Source organism: Schistocerca cancellata, chromosome 6 (genome assembly GCF_023864275.1).
Source record: "Schistocerca cancellata isolate TAMUIC-IGC-003103 chromosome 6, iqSchCanc2.1, whole genome shotgun sequence".
Classification (NCBI taxonomy): domain Eukaryota; kingdom Metazoa; phylum Arthropoda; class Insecta; order Orthoptera; family Acrididae; genus Schistocerca; species Schistocerca cancellata.
The window spans coordinates 175,736,863-175,763,926 of record NC_064631.1 but is presented as its reverse complement, the minus strand read 5'-3'; the positions used below and the strand labels follow the sequence as shown (position 1 = coordinate 175,763,926).

The window sequence follows — 27,064 nt, the reverse complement described above, 5'->3', positions numbered from 1 at the left end:
ATGAGGATGCAACTCAGGTTTGCTTCAAATACATCCTTCAATAGTTGTGGACATTAGTTACCTTTGAAATTGGAAGTGATGAGTTGGTGTTCGTCAAAAACTCCTTTAAGATGACAAAGACACCATATCAACACCTTGCCAAGTTTGAATGAGATCTTGTTACAGGGCTACAAAAAGCTGGATGTGTCTTCTGCACTATTGCAGAACGACTTGGGATGAGTGTAGCCACTGTACACGATTGCTGGCAGCGGTAGGCACAAGAGTGTACAGTCGCAAGATGACTGGGCTCCAGACGGTCACATGAAACTACTGCAGGGATGACCATCGTGTACAGCACGTGGCTCTAGTGCATTGTAATGCTCCAAAACATTGCAACTCACTAAAGAGCTCATTGGACAGGGTGGAAGTCTGATGTGTTTTCTGATGGCAGCAGATTATGCCTAGGTGCCAGTGACGGCCATATATTGGTAAGGGGGAGGTCAGTTAAGGATCTGCACCCAATCTGTGTGCTACACAAACTGGAGCTACACCTGGAGTTACAGTCTCGGGTGCAATTTCATACAACTGCAGAAGTACTATTGCGATTAACCCACACACCCTGACTGGAAATTTGTATGTTAGTCTGGTGATTTGACCTGTTGTGCTGCCACTCACAAACAACATTCCAGGGGATGTTCTCCAACACGATAATGCTCACCTACATACCGCTGTTGTCACCCAACATGCTCTATGGAGTGCTGACATGTTGCTTTGGCCTCCTCAATCACCAGAGGTGCCTTCAATCGAGTGCATATGGGACATCATCGGACAACAACTCCAGCGTCATCCACAATAAGCATTAACCGTCCCTGTATTGGACGACCAAGTGCAACAAGCATGAACTCCATTCCACCAACCAGTGCCCGACACCAGTAAAACAATGCATGCTTGCATTTAACATTTTGGCTGTTACTCTGGTTATTAATGTACCAGCATTTCACATTTGCAATGGCTTACCTTGTGTGTGCATTAGTCTGTGATTTTGCAATATTTATCACTTAAATACGTTACCTAGACAAATGTATTCCTGAAATTTCATTATTTTACATCAATTATTTTTTGGTGTTGTGATTTTTTTTCCTGTCGGTGATATCTGCATTTGTTTCTACCTAGAGTTTTCAAAAATCCCAAAAGATCAGATTTAGGAGTGTTGAAATATTTCAGAATAACTGGCTGTACATGAGCTGGAATGACAAGCAAGCATTTAGTTCGTCTTATACAATGCTCCACTAGTCTGAATTCTCCTTTGGACAGTTCCTCCTCCTTCGAGGCTTCTATTTTTACCAGCAGTGCTGCATCCTCCCTCTGTTCAGCACCAATCACTTAAGTGAGAGGTGACAAAGTTCGTCCATGCTGTTGTGTTGCGCTAAAAGATTCCTTGAAAGGCAATCAGCATCCTCGCGTTTGTGTACACTATTGTATATCACTGTGATATATTCCTGAAGCCCCAGTACTCGTCTGATGGATCCTTTAGGCTAATCAGTCATCATAGAGAGTGGTAGTCTGTCACAATGGTGAATGGTTTGCCAATAAATATGGCCTGAACTTGTTGATAGCCGAAACTGCAGGGCACTCTTTCTCAGTTGTTCAATAGTGCATCTTAGGTTTGAAGAGTATCCTGGAAAAATAAGAATCACTTCTTAGAACTGCACCAATCCTATAGACACTAGTGTCGGGGCAAAGTTCCGTCTCAGCACTCCAGTCATTCAGTGCTAGAACTGGAGATGATGATACCACTCCTTCAAGGAGGAGGGAAAAAATCTACCTTTTAGACCATTCCAGAAATATTTGGCATCTCCTCTCAGCAGTTCTTGCAAGGGCCATGCCGTGGTACAGAAGTTCCTTTATAAACCAATGGTAGTATGAGCATATTCTGAGAAAACTTCTCACATCCTGAATGTACTGAGGAATTGGAAAATCGACAACTGCTCTTATTTTCTCTGGATCATCACAGACTCTACCACCATCAACTAGATGCCCAAAGATTTTTATTTCTCAGGCAACACGCAGGCACTTGTTTGGTTTCAGGCAGAGACTGGCAGTCTGAACACATTTCAATATGGTTGTCAGACAGCTTAGATGTTTAAAAAAAGTGATTATATCATCCTGATAACAAAGGCACATCATTCATTTAAGGTATCAAAGCAAGTTGTCCATCATACATTCAAAGGTGGCTTGAAAGTTACACAGTCCAAAAAAGGCTGTCAGAAGTTACAACAGCAGTCTCTTCATGGTCAGCCTCGCCAACCCTCGATTTGCCAGTAATCATCTCAAAGCCCATGGTTGAGAGATACTTTGCTCCTTTCAAGCAGTGTAGGATGACATAAATGCATGGCGATAGACCGACATTTTTCTTCATGATTTTGCTCAGCCACCAGTAGTCAACACAGACACGCCTGGTACCATTCTCCTTCTTCACAAAGGTCACAGGAGAGGACCAAAGACTCTGTGAAGGTTCAACAATGTCATCTTGCAACATCATCTCCACTTGCTCCCAGATTATCTGTTGCTCAGTTGGAGACACACCATATGAGTGCTAGCTAACTGGTGGATGAGCCTCAGTGTTGATACAATATTTTACCATGGCCTGCTTGCTGAGTTTTCTTCACTCTGGATTTGAGAGCAACCACAAACTGACGCAGAATGGCTATCACTCACTAATGTTGTTTCTCAGTCAGGCAAGATCCTATTGGCAGTTCAGTAGTAGATTCCTCCCCTACACTGTCAGTAGTAATAGTGGGGCACAATTCTTCATTGGTGACACTAAGTTGCCCTTCCTGGTCCAGTTTGGCTGCCCCTCTGCAAATATTTTTAGGCACGAGTTGAGGCTGCTTGTAGCAGTTAAGAGATCTGAAGATCTTAACCACTTATAAGGCTTATTAAACTGTGATGTCGCACAGTCTGTGACTGCTTGCGATACCTGCAAGAAGTCAAGTCCGAGAATGATACCATAATCATGTTCTCTTAAAATGACAAATTCAAAGGGCTGTGTTCTGCTGGTGACAGCTATTTCCACAATACATGTATCTGTCAGCTGGTCATATTTCCCATTTGCCACCTTCAGCACAATCACTTTCGTATCATGGAACTTAGTCTTCCTTAGCTGGTGATGACAAGCATTCAACATTACAGAAAAAGAAGTCCCCATGTCTGCTAGTGCTCGGACTGGTTACCTGTTGATGATAACTTGGATATTGCCTGTCATACTGGTAACTGTAGTCCATGTAAGCGCCATCTGTGGTGGCTTCACCTCCACAGATGGTCGCTTCGCTTAGTTTTCCTGAATAAGGCAAATAGGCAAGCAGCTGGTATCTCTGCCCATCAACTGGGAGCAGCTACAACATATTCGTGAAGTAACCTTATCCAGAGTATGACAATTAGCTTCAGCTCACAGGTCGACTATAATAATCTGCCAGTGACGTGAATAGGAGTATTGTGATGGTTGACGTCTTGTGGAGTAACAGCTGTGCAAAACCTCGTCATCTTTCTCTGTAGTAGCATACCATGTGTCCAGCACATCCACTATGATAACAGACCAGCGTGGTGTTGTCTTCTGTCCTCCAAATGTCTATTCTTCTGTTCATTAAACTTGGCGGAGTTGGTTGTACCTGTCTTGGTCAGAGGCTGGGTTGTCATTTGACAATGGCAGTGTAGGTCTCAGTTGGCCAAGTCCATTCTTCATGTCATGTTTGACTGGAGGTGAAGATTGGTACCAAAGATTGATATACCTCTTTCTCAACATTCTCTATTACCTCTGACATGTGGGGGTCAGCGTTCATGGCTTCTCTTGTGTATTCGGTTTGACAACTCTGGCTGCCATACACTGCTGTATCCCTTCTCTTACCATCTAGCATAAGAAAGAGGCAAGCTCACAGTGGTCTTCCACAACAGCCATAAGGTCTACACATGAGACACGATCATTCCTCTTTTGGCTGACTCTTTTCCATGATGCGCTGGCACTAACTGATGAATTCTTACAATGCTGTAAGATCCTTCAGCAAAAACTAGAAGAGCTTGGTACATGTTGTCTGTGACTCCTTTCGTCAAATGTGAGATTTTGTCAGCTTCTGCCACTGTCATTCACAATGCTGAAAGAGAGAAACCATTTCGTATCTATGACTGTCATTTTGCCATAACAGTAGGTCCTGTTCTTCAATTCTTTTGCTAAGTGGATTTGCTGCTGGTTGTCACCAAATGGCCTGGAATTTGTCCCAGCTACTGAGCTTATCTTCGTTGTTCTCAAACCACTGCTGGGCTGTGCTGACCAACTAAAAGCAGACATTTGTCAAACACATCATGCCATCCCACCTGTTGTATTTGGTGGCTGGGTAGAATCCTTTCAGCCATTTCATTGGGTCCTGACCATTGTCTCTAGGAAACTATAAAGGATGCTTGATGTTCAGTTGACTTACTACTGTAGGAAACTATAAAGGATGCTTGATGTTCAGTTGACTTACTACTGATTTGGAATTCATCTATCTTCTTAATACACAGATATTCCTATTCCTGTCCATGTTTTCCATGGCTTCTATTTTGCCTATTTGGAGCCATAGGGATGGAGATGGAAGTGGACTGAAGTATCCGGCATCTCCACCAAACGACGTCACATTGAAACCAAATTAAATCCAAATTCGAAGGTAGCTTCGTCAATGAAAACTGAAAGCATGTTTCCAGAATGAGATTTTCACTCTGCAGCGGAGTGTGCGCTGATATGAAACTTCCTGCTAGATTAAAACTAGAGCACTTGCCCGCGAAAGGCAAAGGTCCCGAGTTCGAGTCTCGGTCCGGCACACAGTTTTAATCGGGCAGGAAGTTTCATGAAAGCATGTTTATTACCGACACTAACGTACAGCCAGAAGAGAACTGAACTCCTATTTATACAAACTTCGAATATTCCAGAACACTGGTATTTATACATAAATCTAATATTACACAATATATAAACATTACAAAGGTATTTCAAGATCCTTCCAGAATTGATAAATATCAAATAACAAATAATTGTTGGTGGTCAGGTCCGAAATGGCGATACCGATACACAGGACACCAGTATGTGGCACTTACCACTACACCAGAATGTGTGCATCACAGCTTGTGGCAATATTCTTGCAGGAAACGAGAATTTGCAAAGAAAAATGTCTTCCTCTTGGAGATGAAAGGAAGTTGTTTGCAGAAGCTTGTAGAAGATATATGCTGCAGCACAATGCTCAATCACTAATCACTATAGATTATTTCTGTGTACTACATTCACTGAATGGTTGCAAGCAATCTTTATAAACAAGTGAATATTGTTGACAATAAATCTCATGTCTGCCAATAACAATTCCATAGAAGCAGAACTGTATTGCTATCTTCAATGTAAGAATCCTAAGATCGATAAATATTTACATGAGAGTTCTGAATAAACTCCACATATGGCATATGTTTAGACACTATTGATAATGAATTTGCTATGACAGGAAACATTACTCGGACCGAAACCTCAAGAACAGATTACAGTCATGTCTTATTTAGGTGCCCGATACAAATGACAACAGTAATGAGAGCACTGAAAGGAGGTACAATTCATTCAACAGTAACCTAATCCTCAAAAACTACATCTATACTCTGCAAACCACCATGAGGTGCATGGCAGAGGGGTAGTTCCCATTGTACCAGTTATTAAGGTGTCTTCCTGCTTCATTCACATATGGAGTGTGAGAAGAATGATTGAATGCCTCTGTGCATGCAATATTTATTTTAATCTTATCCTCATGAGCTCTTTATGAGGGATACTTAGGGGGTGTAGTATATCCCTACAGTAATCATTTAGAGGTGGTTCTTGAAATTTTGGTAACAGACGTTCTCGGAATAGTTTACATCTGTCTTCAAGAGTCTGCCAAGTTCAGTTACTTCGGTATCTCTGTGACCCTCCCCCATGGATTAAACAAACCTGTGACCATTCATGCTGACCTCCTCTGCATATGTTCAATATCACCTATTAGTCCTGTCCAGTATGGGTCCCACAAACTTCAGCAATATTCTCAGGTGGGTCACACGAGTGATTTGTAAGCAATCTCTTTTGTAGACTGATTGCACTTCCCCAGTATTCTATCAATAAACTGAAGTCTACCACCTGCTTTACCCACGATTGAACCTATGTGATCATTCCATTTCATGTTCCTACAAAGTGTTACACCCAGGTATTTATACAAGTTGGCTGATTCCAACAATGACTCACTGATATTATAGCCATAGGATACTATGTTTTTCATTCTGTGAAGTACAAAATTTTACATTTCTGAACATTTAGAGCAAGTTGCACATTCAGTCTTACGCACCTTTATTCTTTAAGAGGTAAAATCAAATTTAACCTGTGAAATTTTCATAAAAATCCCCACAGACTGCACATTACGGAAATACATTTCTGTTCTTATGAAGATGACTAAGTCATTTGATATGGAGCACAATCTCAGATAGGACAAGGATGAAATTGGAAATTAGCCTTATCCTCTTCACAGTAACCATTCTGGCATTCACCTTAACCAATTTGTGGAAATCAAAAACCAATTAAATAAATAAATGAAAATGAAGTGTCTAAACCACTATACTATGTAACTTGCTATGTTGAGGTTTATGCTGTCCGCTTTTTTAATTCTCTCTCTCTCTCTCTCTCTCTCTCTCTCTCTCTCTCTCTCTCTCTCTGGATGGCCCCAAATGTGCCACTACGCCAGTCCTTTTATACACTGCCAGTTCATGTGTTGGCTGTGTTAGTACCACAAGATGACAAAACTTACACATTCTTCAGATATATTATTGTTGCATCTGACACCAACATAACTCATCCACTGGATTGAACAAGAGTGTTTAATAGCATTTTAATTTACATTATAAAGACCTCTGCTCATATTTTTTGGTCAATCCATAAATAGGGTTTGTCCAAGTGTCAAACAATGGTGCAGTTTCAGCTCTCAGACAGCAGACGTGTGCAAGTTGCGTTTGCATGGGCCTATCGCGACTCAGCATCTCCGCTATATGGTGAGTAGCAACTCTCCTTCTCTGGTATTGTTTGTGCATGTGTGTTAAGAGAGAAACTGAATGTAGTGTTATGTATATTGAAGACGGAGGGGGAGAGAAAGGAAAGGAACTATAAGATATCCACTGAATCGGGACTTTGTACGGAATCAGCAACGATGAGTGCAAATGGGTGTGCCAGACAGGGATTCGAACCCAGGACCTCCTGCTTGCTAGACAGTTGTGTCAGCCACTGCACCACCCAGACATAGTGTTTATCGCAACTGCATAGACTATCTAATCACGCCTCCTGGCTGAACAACATTCCCACTCAGTGTCACCTGTCTCGAGTCTCCTATGTCCTCCATGTCCACTACTTTGAGATTCCCAAAGGTCGAACATAACTTTGTATCCGTACTGAAGGTGGTGGATTCATTGCCAATCGAGACGCATTCATATAACTAAATGTAATGAGTTTATTGTAATTTAGTCACACTCTTCACTGCGAAATAAGAACTGCTTCCAGCCAAGATTTATCAGTTTCATTATTCAGTTCTATCCTGACTCTTCAATATCTTACTTATATTAAATAGTTACCTATGTAACTTTTAAATCAGTGGATGTATGATATTTACTTGATTATAAGATGAGGTTTTTCCCCAAATTCGTCACCCAAAAAATACAGGCACATCTTATATTCACAGAATAAACTATTAATGTTGAGGTTAACATTTTTACATTGTTTAAAAGAGCATGTAGGGGTTGACTTACATTTACAGATGAAGCTTTGGCTATAGAGGGCACGTGCAGGTTCAAAAGGGCAGGGCTGAGCAAACAATACTCGCGTTCGAACAGATTCAAGATTTCCCGATACGCCAAAGAGCTCGATACAGTATCGTTGTTGCTTGAACCATCATGTGAAATTTGGCTCGCACAGCGCTAGTGCAAGGGATATGTGAAAAACTATGACTAGCCACTATAACAATATACTTCTCCACTTTTGTTGTATTTGAACAGGTTTTCAGTAAAAGTTCTCATACATGTACGGATACCATGTACAAACATTAATGTTCCTTTTTAAGTAAAAGTAACATTCAAAATCAAAAATGTTGTCTTTCAAAAATATTACTAGATTCTAAACCAAATCAACTTCTATTATTATTATTATTATTATTATTATTATTATGGGAGACTGTAATGATTTGCTAACTGGGTTGCAAGTGAGAAATTCAGTCACACGTATCAGAGCACCAGCTAGAAACATGACCAGCTTTTAATCAGCTTTACAACATGATGGCGACATTAAGGTGAAACAAGAAGGAAAATTAATCCTGAATGAACTGTTTAACAAACAGAATAAATTATATTATCCGACTGTAATTGTTGTCATGAGAATAAATCACAGTGGCAGGACCTTTAGTGGAGATAGTACCAACAGACATCAGCAGACTGTAGGACACGTGAAAGTATGAAAACTGTAATGAATCACGGTTGCGATCTTTTATTTATGAATTGTTGCTGCTGTTACATATAACTTGCACTCAAGAAGATACTGCAGTCTGTGTTTCGCACTTACTCAAGCATAGCACTACAGGAAGGATGGAAGGAACAGTGATACCAGTTTGACTGAGAACAAGATGAACACTGTGAGGGGAGTACTGGGCAGGCTGCAAATTACATGTTTTGGAACTGAACTGACTTTAAAATTGGACAAATACTCAACAACAGCATTCATTTCAGCTGGAGACAGAAGAAGTCTAGATAGGGGCCTGTGGTGTACTTGGGTGTTTACGGCTGCAATGTTATGCTTAAAATGACATGACAGCAGGTTCTACGCAGCCAATGAGAGAGCAGCAGGCAGACGGTAAGTCTGAAAGCAAGAGACCTTGTAACATCCCCACACCACCACAGAAGCACAATCGATATGTATTTGGATAAAAACAGCTGTGTTCTCAGGTTCCATGGTAACCACAACCTCAGAAATTGCAACATATTTGGAAGAAACAGTCAAATATTTGCAATAATGAAGATACAAATTTCATAGCTATGCTATTAGGATGATGATAATTAAAAATACTACAGACGATGGTTCAATAAGTGAAAAGTGTAGAAATATAGCAGACTGCAAATTGTACACCATTTCTTTTCATTTATTTTATTTCTCCTTTATCATCAAAATGTAGAAAAGCAATAATCGGCACAAATTTAGAATAGGTAGAATATTAACTTTTTAGGCAGATAATTTGTATCAATAAAATAGTTAATAATTTTGATTAGCCAGAATAAATTTTTTTAAAAAAATTCTCAAGATGTCTCTTGAAAACATAAGGATGTCTTATACTCAGGTAAATACAGTATATTAAATTAACAGCTAAAACTTTAACCTGTTTACACCAATAATAACAATGTGGTACAAGTAAAGAAGTGGTACAAACAGAGATGAATTCAATAGATATATTTAAGGTACTTACATGCTAACTTAATCTGACCAACAGCGTACGCTGATGCTGCTCTTGGTTTATGGGTAACAAGTGCCAGTTCACCAAAGTATCCTCCTTTGTTAATCCGATTAATCTGTAATTTATTATTTATTTTTAAACATTCATGTTTATTTACATAACTGCAAATACATGAAAGTCTTCATATAACATACCTCAACTTCATGCCCACTGTCTCCAACAATGGTAATTTTCACAGAACCATCCTCCACAAAGTACATACCATCTGCCTGATCACCTTGCTTTATTATGAGTTCTCCATCTGTATATGAACGAGGGACCAGTGCATCTGCCAAGTTCATGCGCTCATATGCCTAGAATGGAAATAATTGTTCACATAGTTAAATACTTCAAAAATAATAATATTCTTCATTGAATAGCAGAACACTGTACTGCATTACCAACCATTTACAGGGGTGAAAGACAGTTGAGGTCATGCAGTAACACACATGCCAAACATCTCAGCCAGTTTTGTGTGTGTGTGTGTGTGTGTGTGTGTGTGTGTGTGTGTCAGTCACACTGCTACACATATAGCACAAATGACATCAGTATCATAATAAGAGGATGCTCCTACAGTTATGCGAAGACTGTGACAGTCTTTGAGTGAAACAACATGTCTTGGGTTAAGATTTCTATTAAAAACGTTATTGCTGAGTTTGGAACGCAGTTCAATGGGGCATTACAAGTGCCAGGTTGTTCTACTTAGAGGTTACCTATGCAGCTGAGCCTGTGTTCATACACTGCGCTCTTTCAATATGGAACACATCAGACACCTGGACAGTTCACGCTGATATTCTGGGTGTTCAGACTGCAGAATGGGATCGGCTAGACTAGGCTGTTCCAGTTTGAGCACTTGCTAAAGTCAGCTGAGTGCTTGTAGTGGACAGCAGTAGGCAGGGGTAGGCAAACAAGTGATGCATGGGCAGTCCGGCAGCTGGGCTGTAACATATGTGACTGTACAGCCATGGCCTTGCGCCAATTGGTTCGAGCACGTGCAAAATACACTGATGAGCCAAAATGTTATAACTAACTGCTTAACAGCTCATTGGGCCGTCTTCATAACACTATATGGCACCATTTTTGCAAATCATTGATTCTACAGATTGTTGGTATATTTGTGAAGGTATGTGGCACCAGATGTCTATGAACAAGTCACGTAATTTCAGTAAATAAATGGCCGCTGACTTGTGCTTGCTGTGATTGTGCCCGATAATGATCCAAGTGAGTTCCGTTGGATTCACATCAGGTGAATCTGGTGGTCAAGACATCTATGTGAGTTCACAATCATGCAGCTCAAACCACTGCAGTGTGGTTCTGGCTTTCAGGCACAGACAATTATCCTGTTGATGGCTCTAAGCACTATGGGACTAAACATCTGAGGTCATCAGTCCCCTAGACTTAGAACTACATAAACCTAACTAATGGGCACAGTTTTTTGTTTGAGTGATCTATGGCAGATTTTGATTAAAAGAGGGACTAACTCAGCAGCAAATTTGGTAGAGAACCTGTTAGGTATTCATTGGGCCCTGCACCTATGTTCAATTTTGATCATTTCAGCTGTTTCTCAATGTCGTTGAAACTAATATCTATTTCAATCAACTTTGTAGTACTCCCAGTAATATGATGGGGCAATGCTCCTAGATTTTCTTTTGAAAACACAGTTGAGCATTTCGGGTTTTGCTTTGGTACTCTCAATTTCATTTCCTGTCTTGTTTACGAGTGTCTGGGCACTAACTTTAATATCACTAAATACCTTTACATATGACCAGATTTTTGAATAATGTTCTGTTATGATAGTCACTGAAGGTTTTACGCATTCCCCTCTTGGCAGGTGAACACGTTTCGCTCAGCATGTCTTTACGTACAGCCCAATGCTTTGCTTTAAACATGTTATGCAGCAGTCAGTTTCTTCAGAAGTTACTTTATGTGACTGGTGTACAGCATAGGGGGACCCTCCAATCATGAACAGTTTCACTACGTACATTTCTATAAGTGCATAGTCTACTATTTTTCCGTACTACACACCCCTTCCCTGAGCTAAATGTTTCAAGTTCCTCACTGAGATAAATCTTTCTACTTGTTTTAGTTGTAATCATTGTTGCAACATCTGCCTCGTAGTCATTAATACTAGGATCAATGTGGATACCGTCTCAGAGGTCAGGTCTATCTGCTGCCATTACATTCAATATATTTCCCTCACAAGTGAGATTCCGAAAAATCTAGTCTAGGTAGTTTTCAGAGAAGGCATTTTGTAATGTTTTACAGGATGTCTTGTAACAGCCATTATTTACAGAATTGTAATAATTCTAATGGATTGATGGATGATTAAAAGTTCGCCCTGACAATTACAGTGTTACAGAGGAAATTATGTAAAAGCGAACTGTGGTTTTCTCTGACGGCTCAGTCAAACACAGAGAGGGCATTATATGTGCTGCACTAACCTGGGCAAAAAAGCCACCCTCAACTGCTCACACCCACAGCGGTCTGCTGGCTGACTGTGACCGCGGCAAGCAAACCCGCTGAAATGTTGTACGATAACAAAACTTATTTGGTTTGGTGTGTGTTACCCTGACTTCTGACCATGTCTTCTTGATATTTCACATTTTTGTCAGGCCGTGTATTTCATAATAATTCCTAAGCAGTTACTGGAGCTGCACAGAATAATAAAGAAATATTGTTCTGGAGGATAATTTAATAAAATTCTTGGATGTCTAAAATGATGCACGATTTTAGGTTCAGTGAGCATGAGCAATGTTTTGAATTGTTCACAAGACAAGAAAACAGCTGTGTAACTGTCTTCACAGAGCCATAACTCCTAGCAAAGATGGCGAATGTCACCATACTCTTTCAGTTTACCATTAACGTAATGTAGCCAATTTCTTGAGTTTCCTCAAAGAGTTCGCAAATGAAAGTAACAGCTGGTCATTTAATCACATTTACTGCATAGCAGTTGACTCGCTCTCAATGAGTGCTGTTCTGCAACCTGTCTGCGTTCTGGCTATGACTGACTGCGGTGGGCAATAAGACATTCTGCCCACGCGGGAAACCACTCTTTTGAAGCAAGCCTGAAAGTTTTCGAATATATATCCGGGGGATGGGGAATCTGACTGTCAATAGAAGGACCCAATTACAAGTTTATGTGCACCTTTGATACTGAGTCTTGCCCAAATCATCTCACATGCAGCTTCTATTTGTATCTCGGTGGATTTGAGTTTCTGGTATGTGGAGGCATTTCTTTGGATCTTACACTGTTATTTCCTGATTGTTACAGTTAACATTACCTGGACTGGATGGAGTCAGTCAATCTCAAAATACCACACATTCAGTCAGCTCTTCACAGTATTTTTAAAGCATTAGATATTACACTAATTGTGTGGTTATTTTCACGTATATATGCTCTTGCTTTCTCTGGAAATATACCAATATTTTCAAAATGTGGTGAAACTTCTCGAGTTACATAAATTTTATTCAGGAGCTTGCATGGTTCTTGTTCTGACTTTGGCCTTATGCTTGTATTTTTGGTACATAAATAATACCAGATATTCACCTCTTCTGAGTTTGCATATAGCTTTTTGATACTCAGTTTAGTACCCCTGCCAGTAGACGTCCTGACGGGCTGACATGGGTAAAATGGTGGAGTAGTTCAGAAAGCTGCCACAGAGGGTTCATATGTCAAGTCATATGGGCTGACCTGCTGATGGAAATGTTTACTTGAGAGCTCCAAGACAGTGCTCCTGCGAAGTTCAACTGCTGAAGACCTAGGTCGCATCATATGGGCAGACCCGTTGACAGAGGTGATTCCTTGCGAGTGACAGGCCAGAGTTCCACTGCAGTTCAACTGCCTGGAACCTAGCCTTGTGCTTGTGCCAAGTTTCCATGTGCTCAGTAATTAGCTGCCTTCACCAGCCGTGTGCTGAGTGTATTACCGTGCATGTATCTATGTTGGTTCAGACACTCTGCTTCCCATAGTTCAATTAGCACGGCAAGTTCATTCCACTCACTATTATTTTCCCCAGTCGTAACTGAATCACTGTTGGCCTGTGTAGTACCTGTGCCGACAATGTCTAGTAGCAGTGTTGTCACACTTACTGCTGATACTAAATTCAGAAATAAGTATTAAATTTTCATCATCATCATGTACTCTTCGTTTTAAATTGCCTTACTTTCTATGGCCAACTGTAATGTTCCTCCATGATTACTTCCATCTTTTTGCTCTTTTTCTATTTCTATTACCCAATTATCTTTTTCATCTCTAATCACTACACACCACCTCCTGTGTTTCTTAAATTGTCTGTTTATTAGTCTATGTGCAGCAGCTACATTAGCTTGTTCCAGTCTTTTATGTCTCAGACAACTTTCCTTCATTTATTCTTCTTTGGCTTTTGTACATTTCTTGACAATCTCAGTTCCGAGTGAGCAATACTGTTGCTGTATAAGTTCAACATTTTTATCCCAATTTAATCCTCTAATCACTGAAAAGACGTGTGAAGTAAGTGTTACTTTCTGTGGTGTGGCGGAATAGTTGAAATTATAATAACTGATCAAAGCTCTGCAGTCCGATGGTATCCCTATTAGATTCTGTTTTGAATTTGCAGCTGAGTTAGCCCACCTTGTAATTATAATCTATTGTAGATCCCTCAGAAAAAAAAGATGCCCAAAAGTTGAAAGAAAGCAAAGGTCACACCTATTTACAAAAAGAGTAGTAGAAGTGACCCACAATACTATTATCCAATATTCTTGTAGAGTCTTAGAAAATAATCTGATTCAAACATAATGAGATACTTCGGACAGAATGACCTCCTCCATGGCAACCAGCATGGATTCTGAAAACATCACTCTTATGAAACCCAACTCTCACTTTTGTCACATGACAGAATGAAAGCACTGAATAAGGCAGTCACATAGATGCAGTATTTTTTGATTTCCAAAAAATATTTGACTCAGTACGTCATTTACACTTGTCAAAAACACGATCATATGTTGTATCAAGTGAAATTGGTGACTGGATTGAGCATGTTTTGGTAGGGAGGACACAGCAGGTTATCTTCGTTGGAGGAGAGTCATCATCAGATGTAGAAGTCACTTTGGATGTGGCCCAGGGAAATGTTTTGGAACCCTTGTTGTTCATGCTGCATATTAAAGACCTTGTGGACAATATTAATAGTAACCTCAGACTTTTTGCAGATGACAAAGTTATCTACAACAAAGTACCACCAGAAAGAAGTTGCATAAATGAATAGCCAGATGCAAAAGCCGATTTCGCATTGAGCACTCTACCATATAGACTTATTCAACACCTACATGAGGGTGCAAAACACACTATAAACCATTGAAACTGGCTGCAGAAAATTGTATTCATTTGCAAAAGCCATTAACTGCATGTTTTCAGGTGCAAAGCCCGCTAACATCCAATGTTTTAGAAACTTGCCAAGTTCAACAGGCATGGCAGTCGCCATGCCATGTTCAGATTCTAAGCAGCAGGCCAACTGACATCAGAGTTAACAATCTAGACATTCAAAGCTACCTTTCACTTTGTTATGATTAAAAGAGATATTTTTATCATTCACAGTTAGGCTGGCTGCACTGCAGCAAACATGTACAGAACAATGAAGCTCTCCCTGCCGATGTGTTGTCCAAATATATGCTGGTAATCACAGTTCAAGTGGAATGTCTGCTGATATATTCATGTGTGTTTTGAAGGAAATAAGTGATTTTGTGGGTGATTAAAATGCAGAGGATAGTACAAACGAAGTAAGAGTAATTGAAATAGTAGAAATTTTGCAAGAAGTCAAACCCATCACTTTAGCTGCAAATGACCAAAGTGAGACAGAGGACGACGGTCCCTCCCAGGAAAGTAAGAGGTGTCCTGATCAGTGGAAAAAAAGAAATGGTCACAAAACAGGAAAAGTATTATTAAAGCAATGTTATGCAATGAAAACTGTGTTGACACTAATTGTTATGACACACATGAAAGGATTAGTGAAAGTTATTGGTAACTGGCTTTTCCAGATTCAAAAAACCAAATAGAATCTTATTAACAAAAAGCAAAAACAGGAAGATTTGTCTAGTTCGTGGAGAGCCCTTCTACATCTCTGAAGCCAGAGGGGGGGGGGGGGGGGGGGGGGGGGGGGAAGAGCATCCTGAAGAAGGGAAAAAATTTCAGCAAAGGAAGAGGCCAAACACCAATGACAGCTGGTGTATAACTTTCAGAAGTCAATCTTGGAGACGTCAAAAAGCCTTTGGAGATCCACTTTGATGAAGACTGTGTGACCAACGACGAACTCAAATTCTACAGCAATGTGTTACATGAGCAAGAAGGCACTCAGAGTCGCTCCTACCGCTGCCAACCGTCAGAGCAAGCCAGAAGCGATTTTGAGTTGATGGGCAAAGTTGAGGTTGATGTCACTTAAAAGCAATTTTCAGCTAATTCCACTATCTAGAATCTTTTGTAATTGTTTTAACTAATATGCAACTTTTGGTAAATTTTATTATATTCTAAAATTTGTCAATATTTTACTAAGATGCAATTTGGAGCTTATTTTATTTGCTACAATATTGTGTGATCTCAAAAACACGATGGTATAAATATCTATTTTTTTAAACCCTTATGTAGAACATTCATATTTGTTTCCTTTTTGAAGTTATGTAAGTCAGCTTCTCCTCATAAAATAATGTCACCTTCATATTTTTATATGCCAATTTTGTACAATTTTTCAGACTTCTCTTTGAAATAAAACATACTCTGTTTATAGTCACAGTAGTTAAATTTCACATTTCTGTCATTCCTGTGTGACCAAATAGCGAATTTCACAACCAAATTTTTTAAAATTGGATTGATAGGTTTGCAAAATCCACTAACTGCATAAATCAAGAGCAAAAACTGCGGAGTCAATATTTCACTTAAGATTTTAGCATATAAAACATAACTGCAAATTTCAGCCATTAATAGTGAGTAATTAATTATTTTTTATGATTTTCAGAAAAGAAATGATGTCTTTAACTTTAATAGTTTGGATGGAACAAGGTTTTCATGATTACCTCAGTTTCGCTTATCATGCAGTTAGTCGCTTTTGCACCTTGGTTACTCAAATATTCAGGCACATCTTGGTAAGATTTCAAAGCACTGCAAAGACCGGCAACTTGCTTTAAATTTACATAAATGTCATATTGCACACTTCACAGAATGGAAAAACAAAGCTTCCTATGACTATAATATCAATGAGTTATAGCTGGAATCAGTCAACTCATACAAATACCTGAGTCGAGGATAGGGATACGAAATGGAATGATCACATATGCTCCGTTGTAGGTACAGCAGGTGGGGCACATTCAGACTTTTTCTTCTTTTAACAATATTGGGAAATTCAACCAGCTTACTACGGAAATTGCTTACAGATCACTCATGCGACCCATTTTAAAATTTTGCTAAAGTGTGTGGGGCACATACAAAAGAAGACTAACGTGGCATATTGAATGTGTACAGATGGAGGCAGCATGAATGGTCAGTTGCTTGTTTGACCTGTCTCAGGCTGATACTGATCTTCAGCCGGACATGGCTGCTTGTCCTGTTCCAGAGGTTGCCCCTCAGTCTGTAAGATCCGGGCGGTCGCAGAGGGTGGGCTTACTGGTAGTTGGGAGCTCCAACGTCAGGCGCGTAATGGAGCCCCTTAGGGATATGGCAGCAAGAGAGGGGAAGAAAACCAATGTGCACTCCGTGTGCATACCGGGGGGAGTCATTCCAGATGCGGAAAGGGTCCTTCCAGATGCCATGAAGGGTACAGGGTGCACCCATCTGCAGGTGGTCGCTCATGTCGGCACCAATGATGTGTGTCGCTATGGATCGGAGGAAATCCTCTCTGGCTTCCGGCGGCTATCTGATTTGGTGAAGACTGCCAATCTCGCTAGCGGGATGAAAGCAGAGCTCACCATCTGCAACATTGTCGACAGGACTGACTGCGGACCTTTGGTACAGAGCCAAGTGGAGGGTCTGAATCAGAGGCTGAGACAGTTCAGCGACCGCGTGGGCCGCAGATTCCTCGACTTGTGCCATAGGGTGGTGGGGTTTCGGGTTCCGCTGGATAGTTCAAGAGTCCACTACACGCAGCAAGTGGCTACACGGGTAGCAGCGGTTGTGTGGCATGGACTGGGCTGTTTTTTAGGTTAGATGGCCTCGGGCAAGTACAGAAAGGGCAACAGCCTCAAAGGGTGTGGGGCAAAGTCAGGACATGAGGGGACCAAGCAGCAATCGGTATTTTAATTGTAAACTGGCGAAGCTGCATTGGTAAAGTACCGGAACTTCAAGCGCTGATAGAAAGCACCAAAGTTGAAATCGTTATAGGTACAGAAAGCTGGCTGAAGCCAGAGATAAATTCTGCCGAAATTTTTACAAAGGCACAGATGGTGTTTAGAAAGGATAGATTACATGCAACCGGTGGTGGTGTGTTTGTCGCTGTTAGTAATAGTTTATCCTGTAGTGAAGTAGAAGTGGATAGTTCCTGTGAATTATTATGGGTGGAGGTTACACTCAACAACCGAGCTAGGTTAATAGTTGGCTCCTTTTACCGACCTCCCGACTCAGCAGCATTAGTGGCAGAACAACTGAGAGGAAATTTGGAATACATTTCACATAAATTTTCTCAGCATGTTATAGTGTTAGGTGGAGATTTCAATTTACCAGATATAGACTGGGACACTCAGATGTTTAGGATGGGTGGTAGGGACAGAGCATCGAGTGGCATTATACTGAGTGCACTATCTGAAAATTACCTCGAGCAATTAAACAGAGAATCGACTCGTGGAGATAACATCTTGGACCTACTGATAACAAACAGACCCGAACTTTTCGACTCGGTAAGCGCAGAACAGGGAATCAGTGATCATAAGGGCGTTGCAGCATCCCTGAATATGGAAGTTAATAGGAATATAAAAAAAGGGAGGAAGGTTTATCTGTTCAGCAAGAGTAATAGAAGGCAGATTTCAGACTACCTAACAGATTGAAACGAATATTTCTGTTCCGACACTGACAATGTTGAGTGTTTATGGAAAAAGTTCAAGGCAATCGTAAAACGCATTTTAGACAGGTATGTGCCGAGCAAAACTGTGAGGGACGGGAAAAACCCACCATGGTTCAACAACAAAATTAGGAAACTACTGCGAAAGCAAAGAGAGCTTCACTGCAAGTTTAAACGCAGCCAAAGCCTCTCAGACAAACATAAGCTAAACGATGTCAAAGTTAGCATAAGGAGGGCTATGCGTGAAGCGTTCAGTGAATTCGAAAGTAATATTCTATGTACCGATTTGACAGAAAATCCTAGGAAGTTCTGGTCTTACGTTAAATCAGTAAGTGGCTCGAAACAGCATATCCAGACACTCCGGGATGATGATGGCATTGAAACAGAGGATGACACGCGTAAAGCTGAAATACTAAACACCTTTTCCCAAAGCTGTTTCACAGAGGAAGACCGCACTGCAGTTCCTTCTCTAAATCCTCGCACAAACGAAAAAATGGCTGACATCAAAATAAGTGTCCAAGGAATAGAAAAGCAACTGGAATCACTCAACAGAGGAAAGTCCACTGGGCCTGACGGGATACCAATTCAATTCTACACAGAGTACACGAAAGAACTTGTCCCCCTTCTAACAGCCGTGTACCGCAAGTCTCTAGAGGAACGGAAGGTTCCAAATGATTGGAAAAGAGCACAGGTAGTCCCAGTCTTCAAGAAGGGTCGTCGAGCAGATGCGCAAAACTACAGACCTATATCTCTGACGTCGATCTGTTGTAGAATTTTAGAACATGTTTTTTGCTCGTGTATCATGTCGTTTTTGGAAACCCAGAATCTACTCTGTAGCAATCAACATGGATTCCGGAAACAGCGATCGTGTGACACCCAACTCGCTTTATTTGTTCATGAGACCCAGAAAATATTAGATACAGGTTCCCAGGTAGATGCTATTTTCCTCGACTTCCGGAAGGCGTTCGATACAGTTCTGCACTGTCGCCTAATAAACAAAGTAAAGAGTCTACGGAATATCAGACCAGCTGTGTGGCTGGATTGAAGAGTTTTTAGGAAACAGAACACAGCATGTTGTTATCAATGGAGAGACGTCTACAGACGTTAAAGTAACCTCTGGCATGCCACAGGGGAGTGTTATGGGACCATTGCTTTTCACAATAAATATAAATGACCTAGTAGATAGTGTCAGAAGTTCCATGCGGCTTTTCGCGGATGATGCTGTAGTATACAGAGAAGTTTCAGCATTAGAAAATTGTAGCGAAATGCAGGAAGATCTGCAGCAGATAGGCACTTGATGCAGGGAGTGGCAACTGACCCTTAACATAGACAAAAGTAATGTATTGCGAATACATAGAAAGAAGGATCCTTTATTGTATGATTATATGATAGTGGAACTAACACTGGTAGCAGTTACTTCTGTAAAATATCTGGGAGTATGCGTGCAGAACGATTTGAAGTGGAATGATCATATAAAATTAATTGTTGGTACGGCGGGTACCAGGTTGAGATTCACTGGGAGAGTCCTTAGAAAATGTAGTCCATCAACAAAGGAGGAGGAGATAGAGAAGATCCAAAGAAGAGCAGCGCGTTTCGTCACAGGGTTATTTGGTAACCGTGATAGTGTTACGGAGATGTTTAGCAAACTCAAGTGGCAGATGCTGCAAGAGAGGTGCTCTGCATCGTGGTGTAGCTTGCTCGCCAGGTTTCGAGAGGGTGCATTTCTGAATTAGGTATCGAATAAATTGCTTCCCCCCAATTATACCTCCCGAGGAGATCACAAATGTAAAATTAGAGAGATTCGAGTGCGCACGGAGGCTTTCAGACAGTCGTTCTTCCCGCGAACCATACGCGACTGGAACAGAAAAGGGAGGTAATGACAGTGGCACGTAAAGTGCCCTGCGCCACACACCGTTGGGTGGCTTGCGGAGTATAAATGTAGATGTAGATGTAGACCTGTGGGAGAGTGTCACAGAGATGCCGAAGAAACTGAACCAGCAGATTCTTTAAGGTAGACAAAAACTATTCTGGGAAAGTCTACTTCCAATGTTTTGAGAACCAGCTCTGACTAATGACTCTTGGAATACATTGCACTCTATATATTGCTCATACAGGAGTCCTGAGGGTGAGATTAAATTAATTACAACATGGACAGAAGCATTTAAACAATCATTCTTCCCGTTCTCTGCATGAGAATGGAATGGGAAGAAACCATAACAATTAGTGCAATGGGACATACCCTTTACCATGTACTTCACAATGTTTTTCAGAATATAGATGTAGATTTCTTTACTAATTTCTGAATCTCAACTACAGCTGCCTTTTTTTGTGGATTTTTCAATTCCAGTCTTTTTCTGGTACATTTATTACACCATCTGTTTTTCACACCAGTAACTCCCTGAAGGGTCATTATATCTTTTATCACATGTTCTTTCATGGTAGTTTGAGACTTTACCTCCTTCAACTTGTTTGGATTCCAATGTTTCCGCTGCTTTCTCTTAAAACTTTTTGAATTTGAACACATGTTTATCAGTATTAGGCCATTGTCACTATGACTGTCAGATAACTGTTGGAATCCTAAAGATATCTGAGTCCTGTTTCAGCGAAATATATTCAATTTGATATCTTCTTTGATCCTCAATGTTTCACATACATTTTCTTGTCAAAAGGTTCTTAAACATGTATCTCCAATGAGTAACTTGTGTCCTGTGCAAAATTCTATTAATTTTTCTTTCCTTTGATTTCATTTTCCGAGATTTATCCCATTATTTTCTATTCCCTACCTTCACGGATGAATGGATTCTAGTCAGTAATTATGATTAAATTCTTGTCCCCTTTGACTTCTTTAATGAGTTAATGAGTATTATCATGTTGTTGTGGTCTTCAGTCCTGAGACTGGTTTGATGCAGCTCTCCATGCTACTCTATCCTGTGCAAGATTCTTCATCTCCCAGTACCTACTGCAACCTACATCCTTCTGAATCTGTTTAGTGTATTCATCTCTTGGTCTCCCTCTACGATTTTTACCCTCCACGCTGCCCTCCAATACTAAATTGGTGATCCCTTGATGCCTGAGAACATGTCCTACAACCGATCCCTTCTTCTAGTCTCGTTGTGCCACAAACTTCTCTTCTCCCCAATCCTATTCAATACCTCCTCATTAGTTATATGATCTACCCATCTAATCTTCAGCATTCTTCTGTAGCAACACATTTCGAAAGCTTCTATTCTCTTCTTGTCCAAACTAGTTATCGTCCACGTTTCACTTCCATACAAATACTTTCAGAAACAACTTCCTGACACTTAAATCTATACTCGATGTTATCAAATTTCTCTTCTTCAGAAACGCTTTCCTTGCCATTGCCAATCTACATTTTATATCCTCTCTACTTCGACCATCATCAGTTATTTTGCTTCCCAAATAGCAAAACTCCTTTACTACTTTAAGTGTCTCATTTCCTAATCAAATTCCCTCAGCATCAACTGACTTAATTCGAGTACATTCCATTAACCTCGTTTTGCTATTGTTGATGTTCATCTTATATCCTCTTTTCAAGACACTGTCCATTCCGTTCTACTGCTCTTCCAAGTCCTTTGCTGTCTCTGACAGAATTACAATGTCATCGGCGAACCTCAAAGTTTTTATTTCTTCTCCATGGATTTTAATACCTACTCCGAATTTTTCTTTTGTTTCCTTCACTGCTTGCTCAATATACAGACTGAATAACATCGGGGATAGGCTACAACCCTGTCTTACTCCCTTCCCAACCACTGCTTCTCTTTCATGTCCCTTGACTTATAACTGCCATCTGGTTTCTGTACAAATTGTAAATAGCTTTTCGCTCCCTGTATTTTACCCCTGCCACCTTCAGAATTTGAAAGAGAGTATTCCAGTCAACATTGTCAAAAGCTTTCTCCAAGTCTACGAATGCTAGAAACGTAGGTTCGCCTTTCCTTAATCTAGCTTCTAAGATAAGTCGTAGGGACAGTATTGCCTCACGTGTTCCAATATTTCTACGGAATCCAAACTGATCTTCCCAGAGGTCGGCTTCTACCCGTTTTTCCATTCATCTGTAAAGAATTCGTGTTAGTATTTTGCATCCGTGACTTATTAAACTGATAGTTTGGTAATTTTCACATCTGTCAGCACCTGCTTTCTTTGGGATTGGAATTATTATATTCTTCTTGAAGTCTGAGGGTATTTTGCCTGTCTCATACATCTTGCTCACCAGATGGTAGTTTTGTCAGGACTGGCTCTCCCAAGGCCGTCAGTAGTTTTAATGGAATGTTGTCTACTCCCGGGACCTTGTTTCGACTCAGGTCTTTCAGTGCTCTGTCAAACTCTTCACGCAGTATCCTATCTCCCATTTCATCTTCACCTACATCCTCTTCCATTTCCATAATATTGTTCTCAAGTAAATTGCCCTTGTATAAACCCTCTATATACTCCTTCCACCTTTCTGCTTTCCCTTCTTTGCTTAGAACTGGGTTTCCATCTGAGCTCTTGATATTCATACAAGTGGTTCTCTTTTCTCCAAAGGTCTCTAATTTACCTGTAGGCGTTATCTATCTTACCCTTATTGAGATAAGACTCTACATCCTTACACTTGTCCTCTAGCCATCCCTGCATAGCCATTTTGCACTTCCTGTCGATCTCATTTTTGAGATGTTTGTATTCCTTTTTGCCTGTTTCATTTACTGCATTTTTATATTTTCTCCTTTCATCAATTAAATTCAATATTTCTTCTGTTACCCAAGGATTTGTACTGGCCCCCGTCTTTTTACCTACTAGATCCTCTGCTGCCTTCACTACTTCATCTCTCAAAGCTATCCATTCTTCTTCTACTGTATTTCTTTTCCCCAGTCCTGTCAATTGTTACCTTATGCTCTCCCTGAAACACTGTACAACCTCTGGTTTAGTCAGTTCATCCAGGTCCCATCTCCTTAAATTCCCACCTTTATGCAGTTTCTTCTGTTTTAATCTACAGTTCATAACCAATAGATTGTGGTCAGAGTCCACATCTGCCCCTGGAAATGTCTTACAATTTAAAACCTGGTTCCTAAATCTCTGTCTTACCATTATATAATCTATCTGGAACCTGTCAGTATCTCCAGGCTTCTTCCATGTATACAACCTTCTTTCATGATTCTTGAACCCAGTGTTAGCTATGGTTAAGTTGTGCTCTGTGCAAAATTCTATCGGCTCCCTCTTTCATTTCTTAGTCCCAATCCATATTCACCTACTACGTTTCCTTCTCTTCCTTTTCCTACTACCGAATTCCAGTCACCCATGACTATTGAATGTTTGTCTCCCTTCACTATCTGAATAATTTCTTTTATTTCATCATACATTTCCTCAATTTCTTTGTCATCTGCAGAGCTAGTTGGCATATAAACTTGTACTACTGTAGTAGGTGTGGGTTTCGTGTCTATCTTGACCACAATAATATGTTCACTATGCTGTTTGTAGTAGCTTACTGCACTCCTATATTTTTTTTTTTCATTACTAAACCAACTCCTGCATTACCCCTATTTGATTTTGTATTTATAACTCTGTATTCGCCTGACCAAAAGCCTTGTTCTTCCTGCCACTGAACTTCACTAATTCCTACTATATCTAACTTTAACCTATCCATTTCCCTTTTTAAATTTTCTAACCTACCTGCTCGATTAAGGGATCTGACATTCCACGCTCCGATCCTTAGAACGCTAGTTTTCTTTCTCCTGATAACGACGTCCTCCTGAGTAGTCCCTGCCCAGAGATCCGAATGGGGGACTATTTTACCTCCGAAATATTTTACCCAAGAGGACACCATCATCATTTAACCATACAGTAAAGCTGCATATCTGCATGCCCTCGGGAAAAATTACGGCTGTAGTTTCCCCTTGCTTTCAGCCGTTTGCAGTACCAGCACAGCAAGGCTGTTTTGGTTAGTGTTACAAGGCCCGATCAGCCAATCATCCAGACTGTTGCCCCTGCAGTTACTGATAAGGCTGCTGCCCCTCTTCAGGAACCACACGTTTGTCTGGCCTCTCAAGATACCCCTACGTTGTGGTTGCACCTACGGTACAGCTATCTGTATCGCTGAGGCACGCAAGCCTCCCCACCAACAGCAAGGTCCATGGTTCTTGGGAGGGAAATATTAATAATATTAATTATGAAATTAATGAACATGAGACAAAAAAAATAGCAAATGGAAAGAGCATTGATGGTGACATTGAATGGATAACCAACAGTATTACAACCATGCAAGTGTTCGTGCCAACTACAGATGCATCTGTAGTTGGCACGAACACTTGCATGGTTGTAATACTGTTGGTTATCCATTCAATGTCACTATCAATGGTCTTCCCGCTTGCTATTTTTTGTCTCATGTTCATTAATTTTAGTTCATCAGAAGAACCAAAAGCCACCCATCCAAGAGAGGGCACAGCAAATGGGGAAGAACATGAAAATTATAAGCAGCAAAGATTGAAAATCTATGTCACCTTATATCTCAGCTTTACTTTGCTGCAGATGGCCAAACAGGACTGCATTTATCTTCACTAGTACAATGCAAATTTAAATGTGTGTACTATGCATTTCTCGAAATCATTTGGGACCACACCATGAAGCACAGATACATCCAAAGGCTAGTTACACTCCACTCTACATATTTAGCCTACTCAATATCGTACAATAAATCTGATTTTACATTCATGTAAATGTGTATCACTGATTATGGAGTGCAGCTACAAGGTGAATACCAATCAACACATTTCATACAATCTCAGTTTAACAGTAACATGCAGATATGCTAGTGCACTAAAAGAATACTCTTAACAATATGCCTAAACCGTGACACCAAAAATTACAAACCTGGAGGGCTTTCAACATAGGTACACTTTCTATAAGGGTCTCGTACATCTTTCTCTTCTTAAATGCACTCTTCAGCAATATGCGTCTGAATGTTTGTCTGTCCATTGCCCATAGAGATCCATCTGTAACTGCCTGAATTGTGGCAGCACGGGGCATATTGTACAGAAGAGCCAGCTCACCAAAGCTACCATTGTTTTCATACGTATGGATATGTTTAGGTTCTGCTCCTGGCTCTGTTGCTACATAGGCATTGTAGATCCCACTGAATAAATGAAAAACATTATCTTACAATAAGATAAACTAGGGACTACTGAAGAACATTCCATATAAAATTGGCCCTCACCTCTCAATGACATAAAAATTATCACCGTCATCTCCTTGCCTTATAATGTATTCTCCAGCAGCCACTTTCTTTTCAAACATTGCATCCAATACATCCTGCATTTGTTCCTGCAAACAAAACCATACTTAAACATCAAAACAGAGGAAAAATTATTGAAATGTGTTCGCTAATTCCACAGAATGATGAAATTAAAAAGAACATGTTTTGTATTCACCTTATCCAATGATCGGAAAAGAAGGATATGCTTCACACTATCTGCCAATCTTTGTCTCTGACCATCAGATTTTGGATAAATAACCTGAAAACAATTACATCCTTATTTTACATGTTACAACAGCCATAAAAAATTAGTTGCGGTCAAATTTGAAGTGGGCAAGTCTTCAAAATTGTTGAAGATTTATCAACTCACTTCCCAAAGATTGGTTGGTTGGGGTTAAGGGACCAAACAGTAAGATCATCAGTTGGTTGGTTAGTTGGTTTGCTGATTGGAGAGTAAGGAAACACACGACATGGTCATTAGTCCCTCGATCCACGAGTGGTGCACCCAGAGACATCCACCGAGGACATTTTCTAATCAAGTCGGGAAATTCATAACAGTAAACGCGAGAAGGCTAAAAACATAATGGACATGTTTTATATCGCCAATAATAAAAGCATGATGAAGGAGACAGGGAAGTCAACAGGCAGGTGCCTGCAAGGCTCTGCATGTGACAGGAAAGATCTAATCCACAGCTGTCCCACCCCTGATCCATTGCAGTCAAGAGCACCAACTATTCAATAAAGTGTTAAAACCCAGAATAGAAAACTGGATGCAGCAAGGAGGAGGCAAACTAAATCTAAAAGTGATTAAAACAGAGTAAAAGAGGAATGAAAGAGTAGTAGCCTGATCAAGGAAGTAGAGTTGGGGATCCCCCAGACCTAGCACACAGCAAGCAAGAGGTGCCCCATCCCCAACCATCCTTGCCCTGTTCTGGAGGTAGATCACAACCTTATAACTAAGGATAAAAACTACTTTCATGGAGAAAACTGTGAATCAGTTCAGCCATCCATAAATTGTTCACCAATATTGGAGGCAATGACTTCAGAAGTCCTTACTTAGGGTGTAGGGCCAGGAGGAGGGGGCATTCCACCAAGAAATGGGCCACAGTCTGTAAGGCTCCACAACCACAATGTGGGGTGGCTCTTTACATAAAATAAATAAATAATTAATATGTTATGACCAATGTGGAGACAACATAGGACTATGGATTCCTTCTGGGAGATGCGGAAGGTAGGGCACCATGCTGCAGTAGTCTCCTTGATTGTGCAAGAGTTTATTAGCT

At 40.4% G+C, this 27,064-nt stretch overlaps 1 protein-coding gene across 3 annotated transcripts in view; it reads right to left on the bottom strand.

Annotated features, from left to right (window-relative positions):
• Positions 1-27,064, bottom strand: part of LOC126190724 (cAMP-dependent protein kinase type II regulatory subunit) — a 60,016-nt gene that overhangs the window by 15,812 nt on the left and 17,140 nt on the right. For all 3 annotated transcript variants that reach the window (XM_049931213.1, XM_049931211.1, XM_049931212.1), the window contains 5 exons: positions 25,957-26,040; positions 25,743-25,849; positions 25,400-25,661; positions 9,686-9,844; positions 9,504-9,606 (listed from right to left, as the gene is read on the bottom strand). In XM_049931213.1, the coding sequence (XP_049787170.1) occupies positions 9,504-9,606; positions 9,686-9,844; positions 25,400-25,661; positions 25,743-25,849; positions 25,957-26,040 (715 nt within the window). The remainder of the gene's footprint in view (positions 1-9,503; positions 9,607-9,685; positions 9,845-25,399; positions 25,662-25,742; positions 25,850-25,956; positions 26,041-27,064) is intronic.